Below are 23,238 nucleotides of genomic sequence, written 5' to 3' on the forward strand. Positions count from 1 at the left end.
TGGGAGAACTGGATATCCCCATGTGGAAGAGTCAAACTAGTTCCAAATCACTCATCCTGCACAAAAATCAATTCAACTTGGATCAAAAACCTTAACGTATGACCCCAAACTTCAAAACTTCTAGAGGAAAATACTGGAAGACAGGGGTATAGGAACAGGTAAATCTTATCTGAAAGGGATTCTGGTAGCTCAGGAATAATATCAAAAACTGACAATGGGATTGCATAAAATCAGAAGGCTTCTACCCACCAAAGAAAGTAAGTGAAGAGGAGCCTTCAGAGGAGGACAAAAATCCTGGCTAACCATGTGAAAGAGGGTTAAAATCTAGAATTTATTTAAAAATTCAAAAAACTAAACAGTGGAGTAACGAACTGATCAGTAAATGGGCCGATGCAGTGAACAGGCAGCACTCGAAAGATGAAGCACAAATGGCCAATAAATATGTTAATAAAATGTTCGACATCATCCATCAGAGAAAACGATGTTGAGATTCCATCTCACCCCCATCACAATGGCTATCATAAAGGGAGCATGCTGGCAAAGATTCGGGGAGGGAGAGCTTATACTCTGTTGATGGAACTGTACATTAGTCCAGCCACTATGGGAATCACTATAGAAGTTCCTTAGTAAACTAAGAGTTTATCTTTTCCATATGACTCAACTATACCTCTCTTGGCTATATATATACTCAAAGGACTCTAAGTCACACAGCACAGAGATACTTGCAGTTTGTTTTACATTAAAGATTTATTTTCATTTACATTTATATATGTTTACCTGCATAAGTTGATGTATACCACATGGATGCAGAGGCCTGCAGAGGCTTAAAGAAGGTGTCCCATTCCCTGGAGCTGAAGTTACAGGCGGTTCTGAGCTGCCTCACCTGGGTGCTGGGAAGCAGATTCCCTACAGAAGCAGCACATGGCCCAGTCACTGAGCCATCCTTCCAAATCCTGTACTTGCACTTTTATGTTTACTGCAGGGCTATTTACAAAAGCCAGTTCATGAATCATGCTAGGTGTCTGTTGACAGATGTGGAAAGAAGAATGGTATATGCATAATGGATTTTATTCCATCATAAAGTTGAACAAAACATGTGGTTGACAAGAAAATGGATGCAAATGGAGACCATCATATTAAGCTAAGCATATCAGACTCAGGTAGATAAATACTGCATGTTCTGTCAATCTGCAGATCCTAGATTTTGTACAGATACATAAACCATATACATGAAAGTAGACGTGAGACTAGAGGAATGAGAATAACAGGAAAGAGAATAAAGAAGGGAGGGAGCAGTGAATAGGATCAAAGTACATGATATAATTGTACAAAAATATCTATGACAGTTATCACTATGCATAATAAATATACTCCAGTAGAAGTTAAGGCCATCTAGAAAAAAATTATCATAAATGTCTCCATTGACATAGGACCTACTCTCTGCCAAGTTTTACATTAGTCACTCTATGAATGTATATCTAATTCCATCCTGACAACATTCATATGATGAAGTTGTTATGGTTTTATTTCATAGGTGATAAAATTAGCTTATAGCAACATGTATAAGTCATTGAGGTCTAGGACCAGAAAATAATTCTGAGGCTCTTTAAAGATAGGCTCTTCCCATTATACAACAATGCAGATTATATTTCATGTTTTAATTAAGTTCTTGTTTGTCTTATTGCTTTAGAATTTATTTAATTTCCTTTATGCTTATGTCACATAAACTAGTATGAATTAAAAGTGCAATTCATGCTGTCAAGAGTGTTTACTTTAGTTTATGTTTGAAAGCCAACTTCTGGAACACTTATCCACAGTGAGGTATAAGTCTTCTGCTAAAGCCTTTGGGACCAACTGTCAGGACTGCACCCAGGGTTGCAAAAAGAATGTTTTTCAGAGTAGTGGGACTTTAGAAAAATTTCTTTACCGATCTGAAGGAAAAAGACTCACATACGATCTGAGGGTAATGCGCTTTATTTTCTACTCCTCAGTTCTCTAGCTCTAGTTCTCTGCTCTAATTCTCTCCCCTAATTCTCCTGTTCTAATTCTCCTTGAGTAAACAATAAGAAGCAGAGCCATTTACCATGGCAACAAATAGGTGGTGACATGGGGTTTGGCATTTCCCAGATGGTGGCATTAAAACGGTCCCAAACATACACACATGCACACGCACACACACATACATTATCTTGTTTGAAATCACAGATCACAGAGAAGGGAACTTGTAACTCTTTATTCAAGGCTGTGAGGACCATCCTCTGTAATCCTGGCTAATTGTGAAACTTTTCCCAAAGTAGCTGGACATAAAACTATTCCTCTCTGGACTTGGTTAATTGATCATTATTTGGACCCTAAACAATAAACAGTTAGTTAGCTGAGCCTAAACCATAAACTGAGGTTAGAGATTTGTATGTAGTGTTAATTGCTAAAAGGTCTGAGCAGGGAGTGTTGTCAGTCCTGTTATCAGCTAGACATGGCAAGGGGAAGCTGCAATTTAGGTCATTTTTGTGTCTAAAGGACTTAGATTCAACAAACCAGACATCTGAACCTCTGTCCTTGTGTATTATCTGTGAAAGTTTAAATTATGATCCATTCACAGAGACAAACAGTCTAATTTGAATTTGCTCTGAGGCCCAAATCAGCCAGTTGTATGCAGCTTATCTTAGAACTGAGAAGAAATTGCTGTTTTCTTTATGTTAATTTGAGCTAATGACAAAAAAAAAACAGGTCCTAAGTGCTTAGAGTCCTCATGAAGCAATAATCCTAGTTATTAAGGATATCCTAGTATATTTTTATTTATTGAAATTATACAGCTTAATGATAAGTCTTTAGACAGTCCACAGATATAAGTGCCCATAAGATTGAGATGTGATCATGAGATTACAAAGTACACATTACATGAAAATGCATGGTAATGGGGATATTCCACAGCTCTTTTTGCACATGTGAATTTACAGACAGAAGCAGCCAGTTTTCAGAGTCTATAGTCCTGTAAGCCTTGCTTAATGGAGTCCTCCATCAGAGAATTACTCATCTGGTGGGTTGACATCTGAGTTATCAATTGACATCTGCTGTATTTATATCATGGCCCGTGACAGCTTGTAACAGTCTTCAGAATGTGGTGTGTGGGGCTAATGTGTGAATAGCTCTGTGGTGGGGGGGGGGGGCAATGTATGAATATCTCTGTGGGGGGGCAATGTGTGAATAGCTCTGTGGTGGGGGGCCAATGTGTGAATAGCTCTGTGGTGGGGGGCCCATGTATGAATAGCTCTGTGGTGGGGGACCAATGTGTGAATAGCTCTGTGGTGGGGGGCAATGTGTGAATAGCTCTGTGGTGGGGGGCCCATGTGTGAATAGCTCTGTGGTGGGGGGCCAATGTGTGAATAGCTCTGTGGTGGGGGGCAATGTGTGAATAGCTCTGTGGTGGGGGGCCAATGTGTGAATAGCTCTGTGGTGTGGGGCCAGTGTGTGAATAGCTCTGTGGTGGGGGGCCACTTGTGAATAGCTCTGTGGTGGGGGGCCAATGTGTGAATAGCTCTGTGGTGAGGGGCCAGTGTGTGAATAGCTCTGTGGTGGGGGGCCAGTGTGTGAATAGCTCTGTGGTGGGGGGCCAATGTGTGAATAGCTCTGTGGTGGGGGGCCAGTGTGTGAATAGCTCTGTGGTGGGGGGCCCATGTGTGAATAGCTCTGTGGTGGGGGGCCAATGTGTGAATAGCTCTGTGGTGGGGGGCCAGTGTGTGAATAGCTCTGTGGTGGGGGGCCAATTGTGAATAGCTCTGTGGCAGTTCCTTAGGTCAGGTAGGACTGTGACTGAATCAGCACACACATGATGGGGACCTGTGCTCCTGTGCACGTGGCATCCCTACCCAGCACAGTGACTGTTCTGTCCTCAGGTTCTGCTGTGTTTGAATAATCCAAAAGGAATCCTGACAATGCCAACAAGTGGGTGGAGCACAATCTTTATGACTTTGAGTTTATGTCTTTGTCTTTGATCCCAGGGACGCTGTGACTAGGGTCATCTGTAGTCAGAATCAGGTGGCTTTCTCAGGACCAAGCCTCTAGGTAGAAGAGAGTAAACACTCTGGTACATTATTTGCCTTTGTGTGTCTCATCAGTGAAGCATAGATGAGCGTGTTTTTCATTCCTTTTAAAAAATTGTTACCATTGTTAATTTCAATGAGAAACCTTGTCTCTGAACATGTAAGGCTGAAGGTGATTTAGGAAGACATGATATCAACTCCTGGCCTCCACAAACACATGCTCATGCATGAGCAAATGTATGTACATGTGCATGTGCACATACAATAAGGAGGAGGAAGAGAGGAGAGGGAGAAGGGAAAGAAAATGCCTCTTTCATCAGCAGAGGCAGGGAGCAGTTTATTTAGTAATAGATGACTCGGCTGTATTTTAGCCCTTGTTTATTCTGTCTGCCAAATAACCCCGGGCAAGGCATAAACCCGAACCTATGGCGGCCCTGTAGTGCAGGAGCCTCCTGTACATCAACTGCTTTTGATCTTCAGAAGGAAGGATTCCAACGCTCATCTCATTCACATAAGTACATATATTGTTACCAGACGTGGGGTCACAGCCTGTGCCCAACAAGACCATTTGGCTACCTATCCTCCAAAATTTCAATAAAAATAGCAAATGAATGATGTGACCATCTTTCTCTTTTAATCATTCCCATATCTGAGGTCAGTTTTTTTTTTTTTTTAAATTTGACTAAAGATGAAAATGTCATCTTGAAAGAAGAAACTGTGGATGCCATGGCTTGTGGACAAGGCAGGCAAATTTGAAATCACACGTGAAAGTAAAAAAAAAATGGTGATGATAGAGGTTGGCACACCGGAAGTCTCCATTAAGAAAAGCTACTGTTCTGCATCTCTCTCATTGGACGATAGATATGTGCCACTGTGTCTGCTTTCAGGTGGCTTCTGAAGATACACACTTGGGGCACCATGCTTGCATTGCAAGCACTCTCCCAAATGAGCCATCTTGCTAGCCCCAGGCCCCTGTCCCAGATTTTCATAGTCCCCTGCTAGCCTGACAAGACACTGCACTTTGTGTGGTTTCCTCCTCGTGATGATGAACTGCTTTTTCTTTAGCCTATTTTCCAGCCTTAATATTCCCACTAATATTCCTAGTTACTAAGCTCTACAAAATTAGTATTTTACATTTTCTCTCAAAATAAGTATGTCAATATGTATCAGCCACGCTGATATGAAAATTCTTATTCACTGCTGGCCCACTAGTGAATTTAATCTTTATCCTTCTGGGTGACATTAATTTGGAGACTGAAAAAAAAGCAACAAAATGAGAAGCGTAAGAAACACAAATTTTGTTATGGTCAGATTATGAACTCAATACTCAATTTAACTAGTTAACTCTCCTCTTAAGGTGTGCACCGTAATGACTGTCTTTGCAATTTTAAACTCACAGTTAGCACTGGTGCAGGGGAAAAAACTATTTTACTGTTACAGACTGAAATCTGTGCCCAACCAGTTACAATGAAGTCATGCTGGTTTACCTATTACCCTATTGGTAAGGCAGCTCCAAGTGTAGAGGGGGAATACACAGCAGATATCACCTGCATCACAACAAAGCAATAAAAAAAAGGCACCCGGAGGTGTGTGCATGGTAGGATGGAACCAAAGACAATGCCACAGACCTACAACTTGGACTAGGTCTTGAGAATCTCAGTAAAATGTGGAGCTAAACCACTGAAAACCTAACCATGACCTACCAACCTGACTTGTCTGGTGATAGTCTGGCTGTTAAAAAGATAAATTTGATATGAACTAGCTGGTTAAAAGCCTATCCCAGGACAGTGTGAGTTCTCAACCATATGTTGTGCAAAGCAAATTCCTTATGAGAGAGATCAGTAAGAATGGCTGTGCATTAATTGCATACAGAGTTATAACCACAATGAGGTGGTTATAGAATAAAGGGAGTGGGGTTTCCTATAAAACAGATTTGAATACTATATTGAGAGCATAAACAGAAAACTGGAGGCTTTTGATAATTGCTGACCTCATGTATACTGAAACAGGTTTTCCAGGACCAGTCCTACCTGCCTCCTCTCTCATATCAGTGCTACTTAAGTAAAGCAATTTTTGTGTAGTTAATATTAGCACAAATTCTTTTTCTGCTCCCCTGCTTCCTAGCAACCAAAGCAGAGTATCTGCTTGCCAATCTACAGTTGGTTAAAAAAAAAAACCAGAATCCCCAGTGAATCTGCAATAGACCTGAAGCAGTGGGGTGCATCCTGTAAGCTCCTTGCTGATTTTGTGAGTGTGATGTGTGATCTGCAGTGTCAGCCATCTGACCTTGCTGTACCTTCAACCACAGGCTAGAGAAGATGTGATCCACATGCTGAAGACAGAGAAAACCAAGCCCGAGGTTCTGGAGGCACATTATGGATCTGCAGAGCCAGAGAAGGTGCTTCGGGTCCTGCACCGAGATGCCATCCTTGCTCAAGAGAAGTCCATAGGAGAAGATGTCTATGAGAAACCCATCTCAGAGGTAAATCAGAGCACCAGCTAGAAAGAAACTGCAGAGAAACTGCCCCTCTTCCTTTTATATGTTTTGATGTTTCCTCCCAAATGCAAAATTGTTATGATGCTCTAATGCAAAATTAACTATAGTTAAGTAATTCGTGCGCTGTACTAGATAAGTTCTGATAGGAGTCCCAAGCTTTTACTTAAACATGCTTTGGGTTTGAAATATGTTTTTCCACATGATTAGGAAAGTTATGTGCTCTTGAAATACATTATTGTTTTGCTTCTCTAAGAAATAGCATATTTAAAAATTTGAGGGGCTGACTAGTTCTCACATTGAGTTTTCAGGATTATTATAAAAATGATAACCTAACTTTAGATTGAATTCATTATTGATAGTTGTGGTTTAATACCACTGCTTTGAGAGTATCTTTAAATGTCCTAATTTAAAACGTCTTATGTGAATTCCAGTGGTGAAGACAAAAATCTCAATGAAATATTTAGGGCAATTTTTAAGATAAAATAATATCAATTAGGGCTATAATGAATCATTTTATGCAAGATTATATTAGGAATTATGGGCTATTGTTATTACCTATGACATGACATTTAAAAAATTCTCCCATGCTATACTGGAAGTTCAGTGTCAAATTAGGGTCCTAGTTTAATGGATGTAGCTACACTGATACTTCAAAATTCAGCTTTGCAATCAGTAGGATAAACTAAAAAGCAGAAATTAAAAGTCAGAGGAAACGAGTTTTAAATTTAGCTTTTAACCTAAATCAGTGGCAAGATCTGATTTAGATAGTATTTGAAACAGATTGACAGCTCCATCGTTTTTCTGATTAATGCAAATCTCCACTCTCAGCTTTCCCTAAAATGCAACCAAAAAGGGGGGGGGGCAGAAAGAAAGTTGTTCGTGGGGCAGAATTCAGATCAGGTAACTGGCTGTTTGGGATCCAGCTGTGTGTGGTTTTTGCAGAATCTACTTCAGCTCACCTTGGTGCCTTATCTGTGGGGTGAGAGTGACAGCCACCTCACAGTGGTGTTGTAAGAACTGAGTGGGACAATGGCTATAAAGCTTTTAACGTAGCATCTGACCCGTAGCATCTGGCCCGTGCTAGATACTCAGGCACTACTCACCATTAGTGTTGGCTTGGGTTGGGAGATGATAATTATTCATACCCTCAAGTTCTTCTTCATGTGGGTGGGGCAGGGATGAGGAGCAAAATACATAACAGTTTTACAATGAGGAGGATGAGGATGAGGATGGTGATGACAGTGATAGAGTTCAGTTTAGGCTTTCTAATTCTTTTCTTCCTCAACTAGGGCTTGAGGTGACTTCCCCAACCCCAAGGGAGAGGTAGGCCACCAGAGCAGACACATTTAACCAGAATCACCACCCCTAATCCACTGAACTCTGAAAACAGTACACAGAGAGGGGCTTCTGATGACCAGCAGGAGATGCACCTGGACAGAGGAGAGGGGTCTGATCTGGAACACAAACGGAGGAGGCCATGCAGAAATGCTTAGCTATGAGATGGGGATTGGAGGCACTAGGCCTGCTTTTCTGGTTCTTTCTCCTCTCAATAACCTCTTTTAGAGACGGGGCCTTACCATCTATCCCAGGCTGGCTACTCATCCACACAAATATTTGTTTTTCTGTCTGGATATGGTAGCACAGACCTGTAATCGCTGCCCTCGAAGGGCTGAGGCAGGACAATGATTAGCCTAGGCTACATTTATAGCCTTTCATAATCTGTGCTGTGTGGTTTCCTCCAGGGAGAGATGCAAAATCAAGGCTTCAGAGTCTGCAAGACTGTGTATTTAGCATGAATCTTTTCAGATTTCCTGTCCACGAGTTGGATAGTCCTCAGTAGGGTGTCTTCCCCATCACGACTGAGTCATGTTTGGACTGAGCTGATGCTCTTCTCTCTGAATCCCTTTTAGTTTGCCTCCTTTTTCTTTTGACGCAAGCCCAACATCACAAAGTATGGGACATGTTTAGTCAGACTCCAAGCAATGTCAGCAATTCAGTCTGTCACCAAGGAGTGCTTCTGACATCTTATCCTGCTCTCCCCAAATCTAATTCTCTCGTCTGCATGGACTGTATTAAGTCACCTGGAAAATCTTGAGGTTTGCATCCTTAAGGGAAGGGCTATTGGTTATCTCATGGGCCACTTGAAGGATTATGGCATGCTCATTAGTTGTGTCCTGGGTCCCAATACCCTCTGTGTACAAGAGTCACCTTCCCCCACTCAGGGGCTCTCCTGTTTCCACTGGACCCCATTCCAATTCAACAATGACTAAACATAGCCTTATCTTAAGTGCCCCCAAAGCCATGCCCCTTCTTTGTAAGCCAGTTTGGTTGCTAAGACCTTCTATGCTCTCTTCAGTTGATTTCTCTTTTTCCTAAATTCCTCAGTGCTTTGGAGTTAAACCTCTGCAGACACAAGAGCTGTGGTCCTTTAACATAAAACATGCTGAAATTGTTTCCCTTTCCAGTTTGCCCACTTCTGGGGTCCCGCAAGATGGCTCAGCAGGTAAAGGTGTTTGCCATCAAGCTGGACAACTTGAGTTCAATCCCTGAGATCCACAAAGTAAAAGGAGAGGACTGATCTGTGCAAGTTTTCCTCTGACCTCTACACTAGTACCTTAGCACAGGGACCCTCACACGAGAACACACACACACACACACACACACACACACACACACACACACACACACACAATTAATCAAAAATGTAATTTAAAAGACTTCTAGGAAGCTGGACTTGGTGGTACATACCTTCAGCCCCAGCACTTGGGGGGCAGAGGCAAGCGGATTGCCTGATTTCCAACCTAGTGTACATAGTGAGCTCCAGGCCAGCCAAGGCTATGCAGAGAAATCGTCCTGAAAAACAAATCAAAACAAAACAAAAAACAAAAAGAAGGGAAAAAAAAGAAAAACAAAACCAAACAAACAAAAAGGACCTCTAGGTACGTTCTTTCTTTCCTTGGCAAATTCTTGGCCTTTCCATTTCCCCCCCCCCCCCTTGAAATGGAAGTTATGTGTTCGGAATAGTAGATGCCCATTACAGTTGCACCGTTCTTTAGCAGCCATTCCTCTGTGCTGAACCACGGCTTCAAACTCAAAAACCCAAAGTCAGGACACAGTGTGTGATTAGTGAATCTGTAGGGCCCATTGCTCAGGGAGTCGATCTTCAGACACTGTCCAAATTACAGAGCGCCAAGAGAACAGCCACCTCCCTTTCCTTTTAGGACCTCCATATCATTAAAACAAAACAAAAACAGAAACAAGAAATAACATCTGGCAGAGCTGATCTGCTGCTAACTGTGTAAGTTTTTACACGTGGAATTTAAGATTGGAAGCTAGACTCCACACTAACACTTTTAAGCAGAACTTAGCACCTCAGAAACACTATGCAGGAATGCCTCAGCAACTTGTAGACCGAGGCCAGAACACTATCTTTCTCATCATGTAACCACAGTTACAGCAAACTATATGAGATGTGTTGAGGTGAAAGTTATCCACAGCAATTCCAGCAACCCACTCCAGTGACGCAGCCCAAGACTATTACCGCCTTAAAAGCCCACTTGGTCAAGGCCAAGGCCTGCTCTGTGCCGAGGTTGCACCAAAATATTTGACATTTCCATATGCTATTTTTCTCTCCAGATGTCCCTGCACAAAGTATCTCTTGGGATTTCTCCATCTACCATCTAATTAATAATGCCATCATCTCCCCCTGTACAATTCCTTGAGATCTCAGGAGAGACTGGGCCTTCCGAGCACAATGCATCATACTATGGCATGCAGGATGCAAAATAAATTAAAAGACCAACCCATACATACTTGTTCTTCATTCCAAAGAGAGCCTTCAGATTGGTCACTTTCCTTAGCTGGAGCAATGACAACACAGGCAGAGCTGTTCTTCAAATACTTTTCCAGATTTGTCAAAAGGCCCCGAAGTTTAGCTGCCTACCTGTAAAGATCTAAATGCTATGGGTCACCAGTTAGTATAGGTCTTTCAACCAGTTTCCATCTGCTATCTGCTCCAAAGCGAAGAGAAGAAGACAAGAGGGTGAAATAACTTTCCTTTTACTTTGGGTCCCCATGAATGCATCGTGCATCTGTAAGGAGAACCATAGAGCAAGCTTCCTGAAACTAAAGGGCAAGCAGAAATCTAGAAAACAGCTCAAATGCTGGTACTCTGCACAGCTCTGCTCCCCACAAGGGTCAGGGAGTTGTTAGTGGGATTGAGAACGGATTTCAATACGTCTGTTCCACCTGGAAATACTGAGTTCAGATAAGACGGTGAGAAGTAGAGGATTTCTTTTTCCAGAAAGCATGGCACAGTGTCAAAGCATTTGCTCGTCATAGATGGGCATGGTACTGGTGGCATCTGGTCAGAAAGATGCTGCTAACATCCCTGGCTGCCCGGGAGCAGAGAGGAAGGGATGCTGCTGTTCAGTCCCACATGCACAGCCTCACAGTGAGGGAGCTCATCTCAGCTGTGCCGGATCAAAGCCGTGCTGGAGTTTGAGAGAAAGAGTAATGGGTAGGAGAGGAAGTGCCAATATTGTAAGATTCCGTCCCCTTGAGGAGGCCTTTACTAAGCACATACTTTGTGCAGACAGTCGACGGCATAGTCAGAACTAAAGAGCTGACGAAGCCATGGTTTCATGAAGTAGGATAACTCTGGCCACAGAGAAGCAGCAGCCCTCTGTAAGATTTGTAAGACCTCATGCAGAGAAGTATACTCTTTTAAGTGTTCTAAAAAGCCTCGCTACATTTAGCATGTCTTGAAAAAAAATAGGAGTGTAGACCCTTCCTATATTTCCCCTAGAAATTTAGGTAATTACAAGCCCTATATTATGACAGTGATAATTACTACTGCCCAGAAGAGAAGTCTGGTACATGTACATGGTGAGATCTTAACTTTTCTGAGATTAGGAAGATTTTATCCACTTTCTGTGAAATAATGTAATCTCCTAAAATTCAGGGAGTCTGCCCCAGAAGGCCAGCAGGTAAATTGTAGCATTGTGTACTGGATGTGACAGTACAAGCCTGTAATTCCAGCATACAGGAGGCCAACCTGGGCTGCATAACAAGATTAAGTCTCAAACCGAAAGTGTTAGGGTTATTACGGTTAGTTTGTAAAGCCCGTTGGCATTGAAAAAAATCCCAGAAGACGGTGGCACATCTCGGTGAGGTCATATGGCCCTAGGCCAGTGTCACAATGTACAGTCGCTGCAGATGAAGTCGGACGTTAAGCTCTTTCCTGGCTTTGCTCACTCAGCTGGACAGACTGGAGGAAAAGCAGAAGGAGACGTACCGCCGCATGCTGGAGCAGCTGCTGCTGGCCGAGAAGTGTCACCGGCGCACCGTGTACGAGCTGGAGAACGAGAAACACAAGCACACTGACTACATGAACAAGAGTGACGACTTCACCAACCTGCTGGAGCAGGAGCGAGAGAGGTAACTTGCACACAGACACCACACCAGCCACATCTGGGTCCCCGCCATTTCCTGGATGGCCCACAGGAGAGGCCAGGCTCAAAGCACTAGCTGGAGCAATAAGGCAAGAGAAGGAACTGAAAGGGATCCACATAGGAAAAGAAGTCATACACAACATGGACAAGGAGTGGGAGAGTGGCCAGCCCTGTCTCGTTACTGACGTCAGAAGGATTGCTTCAAGTTTTGCTCCATTTATGATGATGTGGACTGTGGGTTTCTCACATAGAGCTTTTACTATGTTGTTGTATGCTCACTCTAGCCTGACACTCTCTAAGACAGCTGTTCTCAACATGTGGATCACAGCCCCCACAGGGGTCACATATCACATATTCTGCTTTTCAGATGTTTACATTCCAAATTCATAACAGTAGCAAAATTACAGTTATGAAGTAGCAACGAAATACTTTTATGGGGGGGGGGTCACCACAACACGAGGAAGTGTATTAAAGGGTCCACATCATTAGAGAGGTTGAGAACCACTGCTCTACGACCTTCATCGTGAAGACATGTTGGATTTTGTCAAAGGCTTTTTCTGCATTTACTGAGATGATCATGTGACACTATAGACAGGTGCCCAGGGTCTTATTCTGGTTTCTAAATGGTCTGTTATAGGGGTAGGGTGCTGGAGAGGTAGGGGAGACTTATCTGAGATTATCATGTGACTGTGATTGGGGTGTGTATAAATATTATGCAATTGTCTCACCAGGATGTTAAGAGCCTGAAAACCATAAATCTGGAAAGAAAAGTAGGGGGTTGTATATGAGTTTGATCAGTGAAGCCCCACCATTTGAAAGCCTTCTTACACATTGACTATGATGTGAATTGAAAAAAGTTACATTACTGAAATAATGCAAATTTTCTCTTTGGGGTTGAAAACCAATTTTTCAGAGAGGTACATTCTTACCATTAATTATAAGTGAAACTTCCTCATTAATACCAATGTAGAAAATCTTAATATTGGTTGTCTATAAATTACTACATTTTTAACTTTTTTTAACTGTATGTGTATGGGTGTTTTGCCTACATGTATATGTGGGTACCACATGCATGCTTGGAGCCCAGCGGAAGTCAGAAGCGGGCCTCAGAACCCTTGGAACTGGAGTTGCCCGTGATAGTGAGCTGCCACGTGGGTGCTGGAAACCAAACCCCCATCCTCTACAAGAGCAGCAATTGCTCTTAACTGCTGAGCCATCTCTCCAGCCCTAGGCTGCATACTTTAAAACTTCAAGAACCCAAACGAACACCAAGTGTGTTCTACCGTGACCCACCGGACTTGGGTCCTGGAGCCCTGATTTAGGGGAGGTGAGGGAATGAAAAAAATGACAGACACAGAGACACATGTAGAGAAAAAAAACGGATTAGGTGGGGTGTGTGCACTCTGATGGAATAGTACCTACTACAGCCACAGCCTGGAACCTTAGCATGTTCATTATGCACTGCACAGGGGGAGGGTGGGCTAGTCTTTGTAGTTCTCTGTGGACAGCTGGCTTCATGCTGTAGACATCCAGGAGGAGGAAGCTGCACTTGCTCATTTTTTGTACAAATTGGTGAATGGTTGACACTGCCCAGGAGGAAGGCTTTGTCATCCCTCTGCCACTCCTCTGGGGCTGAGGCACTGGAGTCCTCGACATGGCTCTCCCCATGTCAATGACACACATTCCCTACAGACTTCACTCATTCAGGGCCTCCTGGGCTCCTAGTGTTGACTCTATACATATGCTCTTGTAGCACTGTTTCTGCAAACCAGAGACATGCAAACAGGAAGCAGAGACACCCTCCTATCCCCCAAGTTGTAAGCTTTCTATGCAGCAGTTGGACTCACTCTTTTAAATTATTTTTCTCCTGTCCTTTAGCCAAATTGTTACCTCTTTGCCTTCTACAGTGTTTGAAACCACTGACTTTGAACCACCTGTAACCCCAGGCTTTGGAAGGTAGAGGCAGCAGAATCAGGGCCAGCCTCAGCAACATAACAAGTTCCAAGTCAGGCTGTGCTACATGAAACCTTGCCGCAAAAAACAAAGCCAATAAATGATACAGAACAGGTTGCATTTATAAAGATTTTTTAAATATGTAATTGGTAATATTACCTCTTACTGGGTGTAGTACTTCCCCTGTGGAGGGAGAAATGAAAGAAAAACAATGAAGTTTTATGCCCTATATTCCTAATTTACAGAATCTTTGAGTTTCTTTTAAACTGCAATAAGGCAAGGCTGGCTGGCTTCATGTTTAAACAGATGAGCTGGTTTGGCATTTCTGGGTAACCAGAGAGAAAAAGCCCCTACCCTCAGTCTCTGAGAACTATCTAGTCTTAAACTACAGACCCAGTGAAAAAAGTCCGGTGTGTCCAGAACATGACTGATGGGAACCCCTGCCAGGGCAATCAGGCCTCCCTCTCCCAGCTCCCCAGCCTCCCAGCATTTGGGAGGTAGAGGCAGGAAGATCAGGAATGCAAGGCTAGCCTTGGCTACATAGTGAATTAGAGGACACCCCAGGGCTACCTGAGATACTACCTTAAAAACCTAGGGGCTGGAGAGAAGGTTCAAAGATTAAAAGCATTTACTGCTCTTTCAGGGGACCCTAGTTCAGTTCCCAGCACTCACATGTTGGCTCAGAACCATCTGTAACTACATTTTCAGGGCTTCCTATGCCCTTTTCTGATCTCCACAGGCACTGAACACGATGTGTACTCCACAGTTACACATATACATACATGCAAACAAAACACTCATATACATGGTTAAAAAATCCAAACCAGAACAAACAGATATCACAAACCAGGTTCTAAACACAATATAAGTCCATGTACCTACAACAGTTGTCTGGTTAGATACTTTATGTAGGAGTACTGTCAGGAAAAACATAGCAACTTGTTCGATGCTAACTTTTTAAAAATATCTGAAATTGGAGCCGGGCGTTGGTGGCTCAAGCCTTTAATCCCAGCACTCGGGAGGCAGAGGCAAGCAGATCTCTGTGAGTTCAAGGCCAACCTGGGCTACAGAGTGAGTTCCAGGAAAGGTACAAAGCTACACAGAGAAACCTTGTCTCAAAAAAAATCTGAAATGGATGGATATGTACATGTGATATAATGATAGAGGTAGCAGGTGGGTAGGGGAATCTATGGGAGAACACTGGCCCAACAAAATACAAAACCCAGGATGTGATCTAGGATACCACAGAAATACATAACATAAAATATCCAAAATGGAGCAGTTCAGATAATTTTAAAGCACTGGTATGAATTATTTTTGAACACTTTGTAAACTGTTTAGAACCAGCTGTCTGTCCGTCCTTCCTGTGATTTCTCTGTTAAAGCTGACTGCCCAAAGTGGCGCCAGTTCACTCAGAGTCGGTTTAATCTGGCTGTGTGGGGGGGAGGACTGCCTCTGCTCTTTTCTTCTCTGCTTGGCTACTTTCTGTGCTGTGAGAGTAACTGGGAAACTAGCACATGATGGAGTGCCCTTTCATGTTCACTCTACAGTATCTGATTGGTTTATTCACCATCTGGTCAACCCCAGAAGGACAAATCTTATCCTCCCCATCTTGAGGGGCTGTTTAATGAAGGGTCACCTTTCCTGAGCAAAGTACTACATGTATACAGTATAAGGAGTTGGGCAAGTTTGGAAATCATAGCAAGCCCTCCATACTGTCATCATCACAGGGGAATGTCACCCAGATTTCACGTTAGGGAATAACTCATGGGGGATTTTAGTTTGCTTTTGTCTATACTTCTTTACTGACTGGGCCACCGTGCACCTGTACCTTCCTAAATACCCCAACATGTTCCTGATGACTTAGGCTAGCACTCTGAATTCCTCTCACATTTGAAGCGTGGCTGGCTCTCTGGCAGTGGAGACTTGAGGAGGTTTGGAAACCACGTGGCTAAAATGCTCTGGGTCAATCCTCTTGAAGTGGGCAGTTGTGTTTACATCTTCTGGGAGCTGGCAGGTTGCCCATGCTATAGCCCTGCCTCTCTGGGTTCGCAACCTCGCTCTCCTGGCTCCGCAGCCTTCTTCTCCCTGTCTCTGGACTCCCTCTCCTTGTTCTTCAACCTGTTTCTCTCCAAGTTTTCATCCTCCCTCTCCTGACTCCCTAGCATCACCCTCCTGGCTCCCCAGCCTCCCTCTTCTTCCTTCCTGTTCTGGTACCCTTGTCTCTCTCCCTCCTGGAAAGCCACATTTCTGACCATAAGCTGGAGTCCTAATCGACCATGCCAAGTCTTTTGTTTGCATTCTTGCTTGCTTTCCCTTCTCTTCCTCCCCCAAAGCCTTTTTGTTAGTAATAAACATGCAGCCAGAGGGGCCCCCAGCTGGATCAGGCCCTCTGAATAGGTGAGACAGTTGATAGGCTTGATCTGTTTGGGAGGCAACTAGGCAGTGGGACCAAGTCCTGTGCTCATTGCATGAGTTGGCTGTTTGAAACCTGGGGCTTATGCAGGGACGCTTGGCTCAGTCTGGGAGGAGGGGACTGGACCTGCCTGGACTGAGTCTACCAGGTTGATCTCAGTCCGCGGGGGAGGCTTTGCCCTGGAGGAGGTGGGAATGGGGGGTGAGCTGAGGTAAGGGGAGGGGGTGGGAGGGGGGAGAACAGGGGAACCCATGGCTGATATGTAAAACTGAATGGTATTGTAAAATAAAATAAAAGGAAATATATATATTTATATATATATAATATATATAAATATATATATTTCCTTTTATTTTATATATATATATATTTAAATATATATATATTTATATAAAGAAAAAAAACCACACAGCCAAGGAGGCATCCTTCAGATGCCTCTCTGTCTACTCTGAGCTGCGCAAGGAGGAAAGTGGTACTTCAGGTCCCAGTGGCTTTGTCCTTGTTCACTAAGGTTGTTCCGCTGGGTGTAGGACTTTGAATGCAGTGGATGGGTAAGGTGCCAGCTCCCCCGACACACACACACACACATAAGCAGGGACACTCCTGTCACCTGCATTATTTAAACTCCACTCTCTATACTTGTCCTTCTCCACCAGGCATTCTCCCTTTTTTTCTGGAAAGTAGTTTAAGTTAATAAAAAAGGGAACCAGGAATACAGGATTAGTACCAGGTATTGGTAACAGTCCATATCCAAACATTTAGTGAACACAGAAACCCTAGGCTTTGGATGTTGTCCAAAGCTTCTAAAAGTTCCCTTAATGGTACGAGGCTGGATTCATGTAAATTAGTACGTTATGCAATAATGGCTTGGTCTCTTGAGGAGGGGGGGTTTCCCTTATCCCTCAGGTTCTTGTGTTCAAATTCTATTGAAGAATCTTAAAAGGCAGAATTGAGGTTGTAGGAAAATATAAAGAGAGATATTATCATTATAGTGGTGTCTTAGGACTATCAAGGCAGCATCTTTCCTAGAGCAGTCTATTGATAGACTAACCCTGGAACTAGTTTTGAAACTGATTTTGCACTGCATCTACAGTATTTTACTTAGGGTGCATTTTACTGGGGGTGACTATATGGTGAAGCTGAGGGTGTTTATGGGAGAGCTAAATAAAGCCTAAACTAACCCTTGCTATTATCCCGAGTGCAAAGACAGTATATGCAGAAAGTATTTTTCACCTTTCAAGGATTGTTCAATTTATATGGTACAAGAGCTGCACAAATTACCACAAATGGACATTGTGTTGTTCTGTGCTTTCTTTATTATGTTAACAGATTGGCCATAGTTTATTACCACCATACACTGCATATTTACCTCTACACATAGAGTCCCAAGTTGGAAAGAGAAAACAACATGAAAAAGGTAGTGGTTTAATTTGGAATTTTAGTAATAAAGATGAAAGGATCTTGCTGCATTAATTAAGATAAAGATGAATTAAGGTAAGTTTAATGGATAAAGAAGGCTTCCTTGCTTAAGTAATATACTATATTCAGTTTGGCCCATGTTTCTATTGGCCTTGATCTTTGAAGGCATAGTTCTGAGCAGATGAGATCACCTCCAGAGTTTGGACTTTATCCTCTGTCTGAGCTGCATGTCTTGTGATTGCAATCTTAAGCTTCGCTAGGGCTGCTCCAAGACTGTCAGACTAGAACACAGTTACATCAAAACCAAGTGCGTGTGTGCTGTCTAAATCTATTTGCAGGTTGTAAAGCTTTTTGATTTTACAGGCTCATCTGGGAACAACATAAATAATGACATCATCATATAATACTGCAGCAAAGCTTCCAAGTCCGTGTTCATTGTTTTGAAAAACGGTACAAATCAGCATCTCAAGAGAAACTCTTTTACCTGTGCAGTGGAGAGTGTCTGGACCTGAGTGGAGGAGAAGCCCCTTTAAATCATGTGAGGTCGTCTGTGCTACCCTAGTTGCTCAAGTAGGAAATGACCTCTCAAAACCTACAGTTTCTTTAGAATTTAAAAAAATTAAAGATTTATTTTCTTTTATGTGTATGAATGTTTGTCTGTATATATCTGTACATCACATGCATACAGTGTTCACAGAGGCCAGAAGAGGATGTCAGATTCCATGAAAGTGGAGTTACAGGCGATCAAAAGCCCCCTTTGGGTGATGAGAATCAAACCAGGGTCCTCTGCAAGAGCAACAAGTACTCTTAACTGCTGAGCCATCTCTCCAGCCACAGTCAAGACCTACAATGCCTGAGAACTTGCTCTGTGTTCTGGCATCACTGAGATGTTTTACGTTAGAAAACATCCGAGCCCTCTTCTCTGAGCTTAGCACATGACTAAAGGCTAGCGTTATCAACCTTTCTAGTAAGATAGACACATACACCATCTTCTTACGAAACTGTACTGTTGATTCTTGTCTCTACTGGCAAATGGGGAAGTAGATTAACTTCCTTCCACCAAGTTCCCTTTCCAGCAGATAACTGCCAGTTAGGTGTGAAACATAATTTTTTCTGCTTTCAATTTCTGACCTTCTGAATAAAGGAACATTTCATTCCTCCAAATGTGTGGAGGAGGGAGAGAGAGGTGACTTGGAAAGTTGGTCGGACATTGACTTCATAGAGCTTATACTTGATCAGGAGGCTTACCACCTACAATTAGTGTCCTACCGACCAAGAAAACTGCTGGGGATACAGTTTGTGGGTGGGCTTTGTTGTTTGATTTGGTTTGGTGGTGGTGGTGGTGGTGGTGGTGGTGGTGGTGGTGGTGGTGGTGTGTGTTGTTGTTGTTGTTGTTGCTTGTTTGTTTGATTTTGAAACAGATCTCATTGTCACCTGGAAGACTAGCCTAGAAGTCACTATGTGGACTACACTGGCTTTGAACTCATAGCCATTTGCCTACCTCTGGCCTGTGTGCTGGGATTAAAGGAGAGAGCCACATTTCTGGCTTAGGAACAGCAGTTTTTAAGAAAGAAAAGGAATTAAGAGTTGAGAAGTCTAATGACCATCCCACACAGGCTGGTGGTGGGAGGACCCCAGCCAGAAGACTGCCTGTCATCCTGTCATATCATCCTGTCATAAAAATACAATGAAGGAGGGCTTGAGCAGGAGGAACAGGCAGAAGCAGTGGCTGTGGACGTACAGCAGGGCCTCCACAGCAATGATAACAAAATGTTTGACGCAGGATCTTTCAGAGCTGAACGTCCCCTTAAATCTTCCTTGGCAGTTTCTTGTGAATATCATTCTCAAAGATTGGGGACTCCCGAGTCTGCTAGCGAAGCTGTGTCTGAGAGCAGGGATGAAAGGACCTTGTAATACAAAGGATGTCTCTGGAGAATGCTGGTCCTCAGAGTGAAAAAACAAACAAACAAACAAGTGAACATGTGCATAAGACACTGTTTTTAAATATTCCTGAAAGCAGAGTAGTAGATGCTCAGTGTTATGGATTACCCAGTTTAATCCATAACCATAAGCCATGACACAAAAAAAAAAAAAAGATCAACTTCAAGATGGGCTGTTGACCCAAGGAAATAATGTGTTTGCCTACTCTGGCTGATGGTGGAGCAGGTGGAGCAGGTGGAGCACGGGATATTAATACTAACCCAAAAGAAGCAGTTTCAGACATTGAAGGAATGGGAATACATTCTTCAGTCATGGAGGTTTGGATGAGTAGTCCTGAGAAAAATGTCCCTTCACAACATAACGTCTCACATGAAGCTAAAACTTCTCAGTCAGTCGTATTAGATCAAGTCTCACTTTGAAAGGCTGCCTTTGGAGTCACGGGGCTGAAGCTGCAGTAACCTCTGCTGTCACATGGCTAGCAGACAGCAGGTCGTGCCAGAAAGTTCTTTGGTGATAACGTCATTGCCTTTCCAACTCTAAGACCCCTCAGTAAAGAACACACAGGATGAGTTTGAATTTAAAAAGAAGTCCAAACATTTTATATTATTAATGGTCTACTCTTAGACCACCGAAAATCTGAAGAATCCACACTTGTATTCACTTCTACCCAGTCCATGTACATTGTATTACATAATGTTTAAATAGTCAATGTTCATCAAAATGGATTTTAGAGATGATACTATTTGTCAAGGGAAGTAGTGATATTTTGTACACTATCCATACAGAATAAAATGTACTTTGTCTTGCCTCTTTTGAATTATAGGTTTAAGACCAATCATACTTAAAGCTTATAAATATTCTTTAGGTTACTTTAAATATTCAATTTGACAAGGGAAAAAACTCAAGGTCTCTTTTAAAATTCAGTCTCTTGACTGTGGGCTCCTGGAAAATCCAAAATAAATTACATAATTTCCACTTCCAAGAGGGAAGAGCCAGGGTACAATCACAATCAAATCAAAGCAAAACCACAATCCAGAAGAGTGAAAACTTAATGTCAGATATCTGGGATTCACTCATGATATTCTGGGCTCCAAAGGGCTGAGAAGTCCCAACTCTCCAGCTCTGCCATCCCCACCACATGAAGCTTGTCTGGTAGGGTCATGTCAGCTCTACTCCATACCTATTGCTGTCTTTGGTGGTCATCCAATGGTCTTGTCATTTCTAATATGCTGGGGCAGGAGCTCAAGGCAGGAACCTGGAGGCAGAAACTTAAGCAGAGGTCACTGAAGAATATCACATGCTGGTTTATTTCTTCTGGCATACTCAGCATGCTTTTTTATATACCCCCAAGCCTATCTGCTTAGGTATGGTATTGCCCATAATGGGCTAGGTCCTCCAACATCCGTTAGCCATCAAATAAATGCCTAACAGCCATGCCCACAGAACAGTCTGTTGGAGATAATCCTTCAGTTGAGGTTCACTGCCTCTCAGTGGTGCCATAAACTAGCAATGACATTATTATTTGCCTATGTTCTGTCATAAAAGTACTGGAGAGCAGTAGTAACTGAGTCTTTTAACCTGGTGATTTCTGTTACCTGTTCCATTTTAACAGCCAATCAAGAGCAACCACTGACTAAAAGGAAAGTTCCCCCACTAGAGAAAAGTCAGTAGCTGTCATTTGGGTTTTAGAAGCAAGGATTCATTTTTTTTTTTAAAGATTTATTTATTTATTATGTATACAGTGTTCTGCCTGCACATATCCCTGCACACCAGAAGAGGGCACCAGATCTCATTACAGATGGTTGTGAGCCACCATGTGGTTGTTGGGAATTGAACTCAGAACCTTTGGAAGAGCAGCCCAGTGATCTTAACCTCTGAGCCATCTCTCCAGCCCTGGATTTGGGTTATTATGGAGGGCTATTGGGAGTACTGAGGGTATGCCATCAAGTAGTTACCACTTCTATCACTTACTTTCCATCCTGGTTAGATAAAATTCTTCTCCAAAAGGACAGGAACAATTGACAGTGTGAGGACTTTGGGCTAGGGTACCACTCAGCAGTCGGATACATGTTCAATATGCAGCAAACACTGTGCTGGGGTTGTCTTTCTGTATGCTGTGAATGTGTTGCTCTGGTTGATTGATAAATAAAATGCTGATTGGCCAGTAGCCAGGCAGGAAGTATAGTATAGGCGGGACAAGAGAGAAGAGAATTCTGAGAAGTGGAAGTCAGGAGACACTGCCAGCCACCGCCATGAGAAGCAAGATGTAAGGATACCAGTAAGCCATGAGCAACATGGCAAGATATAGATTTATAGAAATGGGTTAATTTAAGATATAAGAACAGCTAGCAAGAAGCCTGCCACGGCCATACAGTTTATAGGTAATATAAGTCTCTGTGTGTTTCCTTGGGTCTGAGCAGCTGTAGGAGCCAGGTGGACACAGGAAAACTCCAGTTACAACACTGAGTTCAAATTCCAGCACCAAGAAACCATCCATCCATCCATCCATCCATCCATCCATCCATCCATCCATCCATCCAAACAAAAAGATTTTGTCTAAGTTTTGGAAGCTAGAAGGCAAAGATATAGAGTAATATAAGCTCCAGATAGATTAGATGTGGGGAATTCAAGACTAAAGGGATTCTTAGATGAGGTTCAAGGATGTCTTAGTGTGTGTGGATTATCATAGCTTTGTACTGGATGAGTTAAACAACAGCTGTTTATTTTCTCGTAGTTCTGCAGCCTGGAAATCTGAAATTAATATTTTAGAACAATTGGGTTTTGGTGGAGTTTCTTTTGACTTGCTTAAAGATGGTTGCCTCTTTGCTGAGTTCTTTCTTCAGCTGAAGGAGAGAGACAGGGAGGGAAATGGGGGAAGAGCTGGGAATCATTTTGTTTGAGGTCAGATTAGGACCCTGCCTTTCTGACCTGTCTTAATTTCCTCCTTGAAACTGTATCTCTAAAAACAGTGACACCAGGGATTAGAGCTTTGACACCTGAGTTCAGGGAGGAAAGAGGACAGAATTTCATAGTACAATGTGAACAGAATGACATGGGGACCTGTGTGCCTCTCCCTCCAAGAGTGGAGGAGAGATGGAGTAAAATGCTGTGTGCTGTATCAAGTGGTTGAAACATACCCCCCAAGTAGTCATTTCTTCTGTCCGCCTTGTATATTAAACACTTGGAGGAAAACTGTGTAAGTTTCTTGAAATTGAAATTTACATTGTATCAAACTTCAATATTTTGAAGACAATGCAGAGTGTCCACAAAAAAAAAAAAAGTGAAGTCTTGGGCTGGAGAGGTGGCTCAGTGGTTAAGAGCACTTGCTGCTCTTGCAGAGGACCCAGGTTTGATTCCCAGCACCCACAAGGTAGTTCCAGGAGATCCATTGCCTTCTTCTTACCTTTCTTGGCACCAAGTGGGCACATGATCCACAGACATACATTACATGTAGGCATAACATTTGCACGTAAAAAGAATAAATCTAATTTTAATTTTTTTAAAAAGTAAACTTTTGTT

The 23,238-nt window shown here is 42.7% G+C and overlaps 1 protein-coding gene across 8 annotated transcripts in view; it reads left to right on the forward strand.

The window, feature by feature from the left end:
* Nucleotides 1–23,238, forward strand: part of Filip1 (filamin A interacting protein 1) — a 210,396-nt gene that overhangs the window by 152,389 nt on the left and 34,769 nt on the right. For all 8 annotated transcript variants that reach the window (XM_076576780.1, XM_076576782.1, XM_076576783.1 and 5 more), the window contains 2 exons: nt 6,349–6,522; nt 11,798–11,976. In XM_076576780.1, the coding sequence (XP_076432895.1) occupies nt 6,349–6,522; nt 11,798–11,976 (353 nt within the window). The remainder of the gene's footprint in view (nt 1–6,348; nt 6,523–11,797; nt 11,977–23,238) is intronic.

The sequence above is a fragment of the Peromyscus maniculatus genome, chromosome 7, assembly GCF_049852395.1.
Source record: "Peromyscus maniculatus bairdii isolate BWxNUB_F1_BW_parent chromosome 7, HU_Pman_BW_mat_3.1, whole genome shotgun sequence".
Lineage (NCBI taxonomy): Eukaryota > Metazoa > Chordata > Mammalia > Rodentia > Cricetidae > Peromyscus > Peromyscus maniculatus.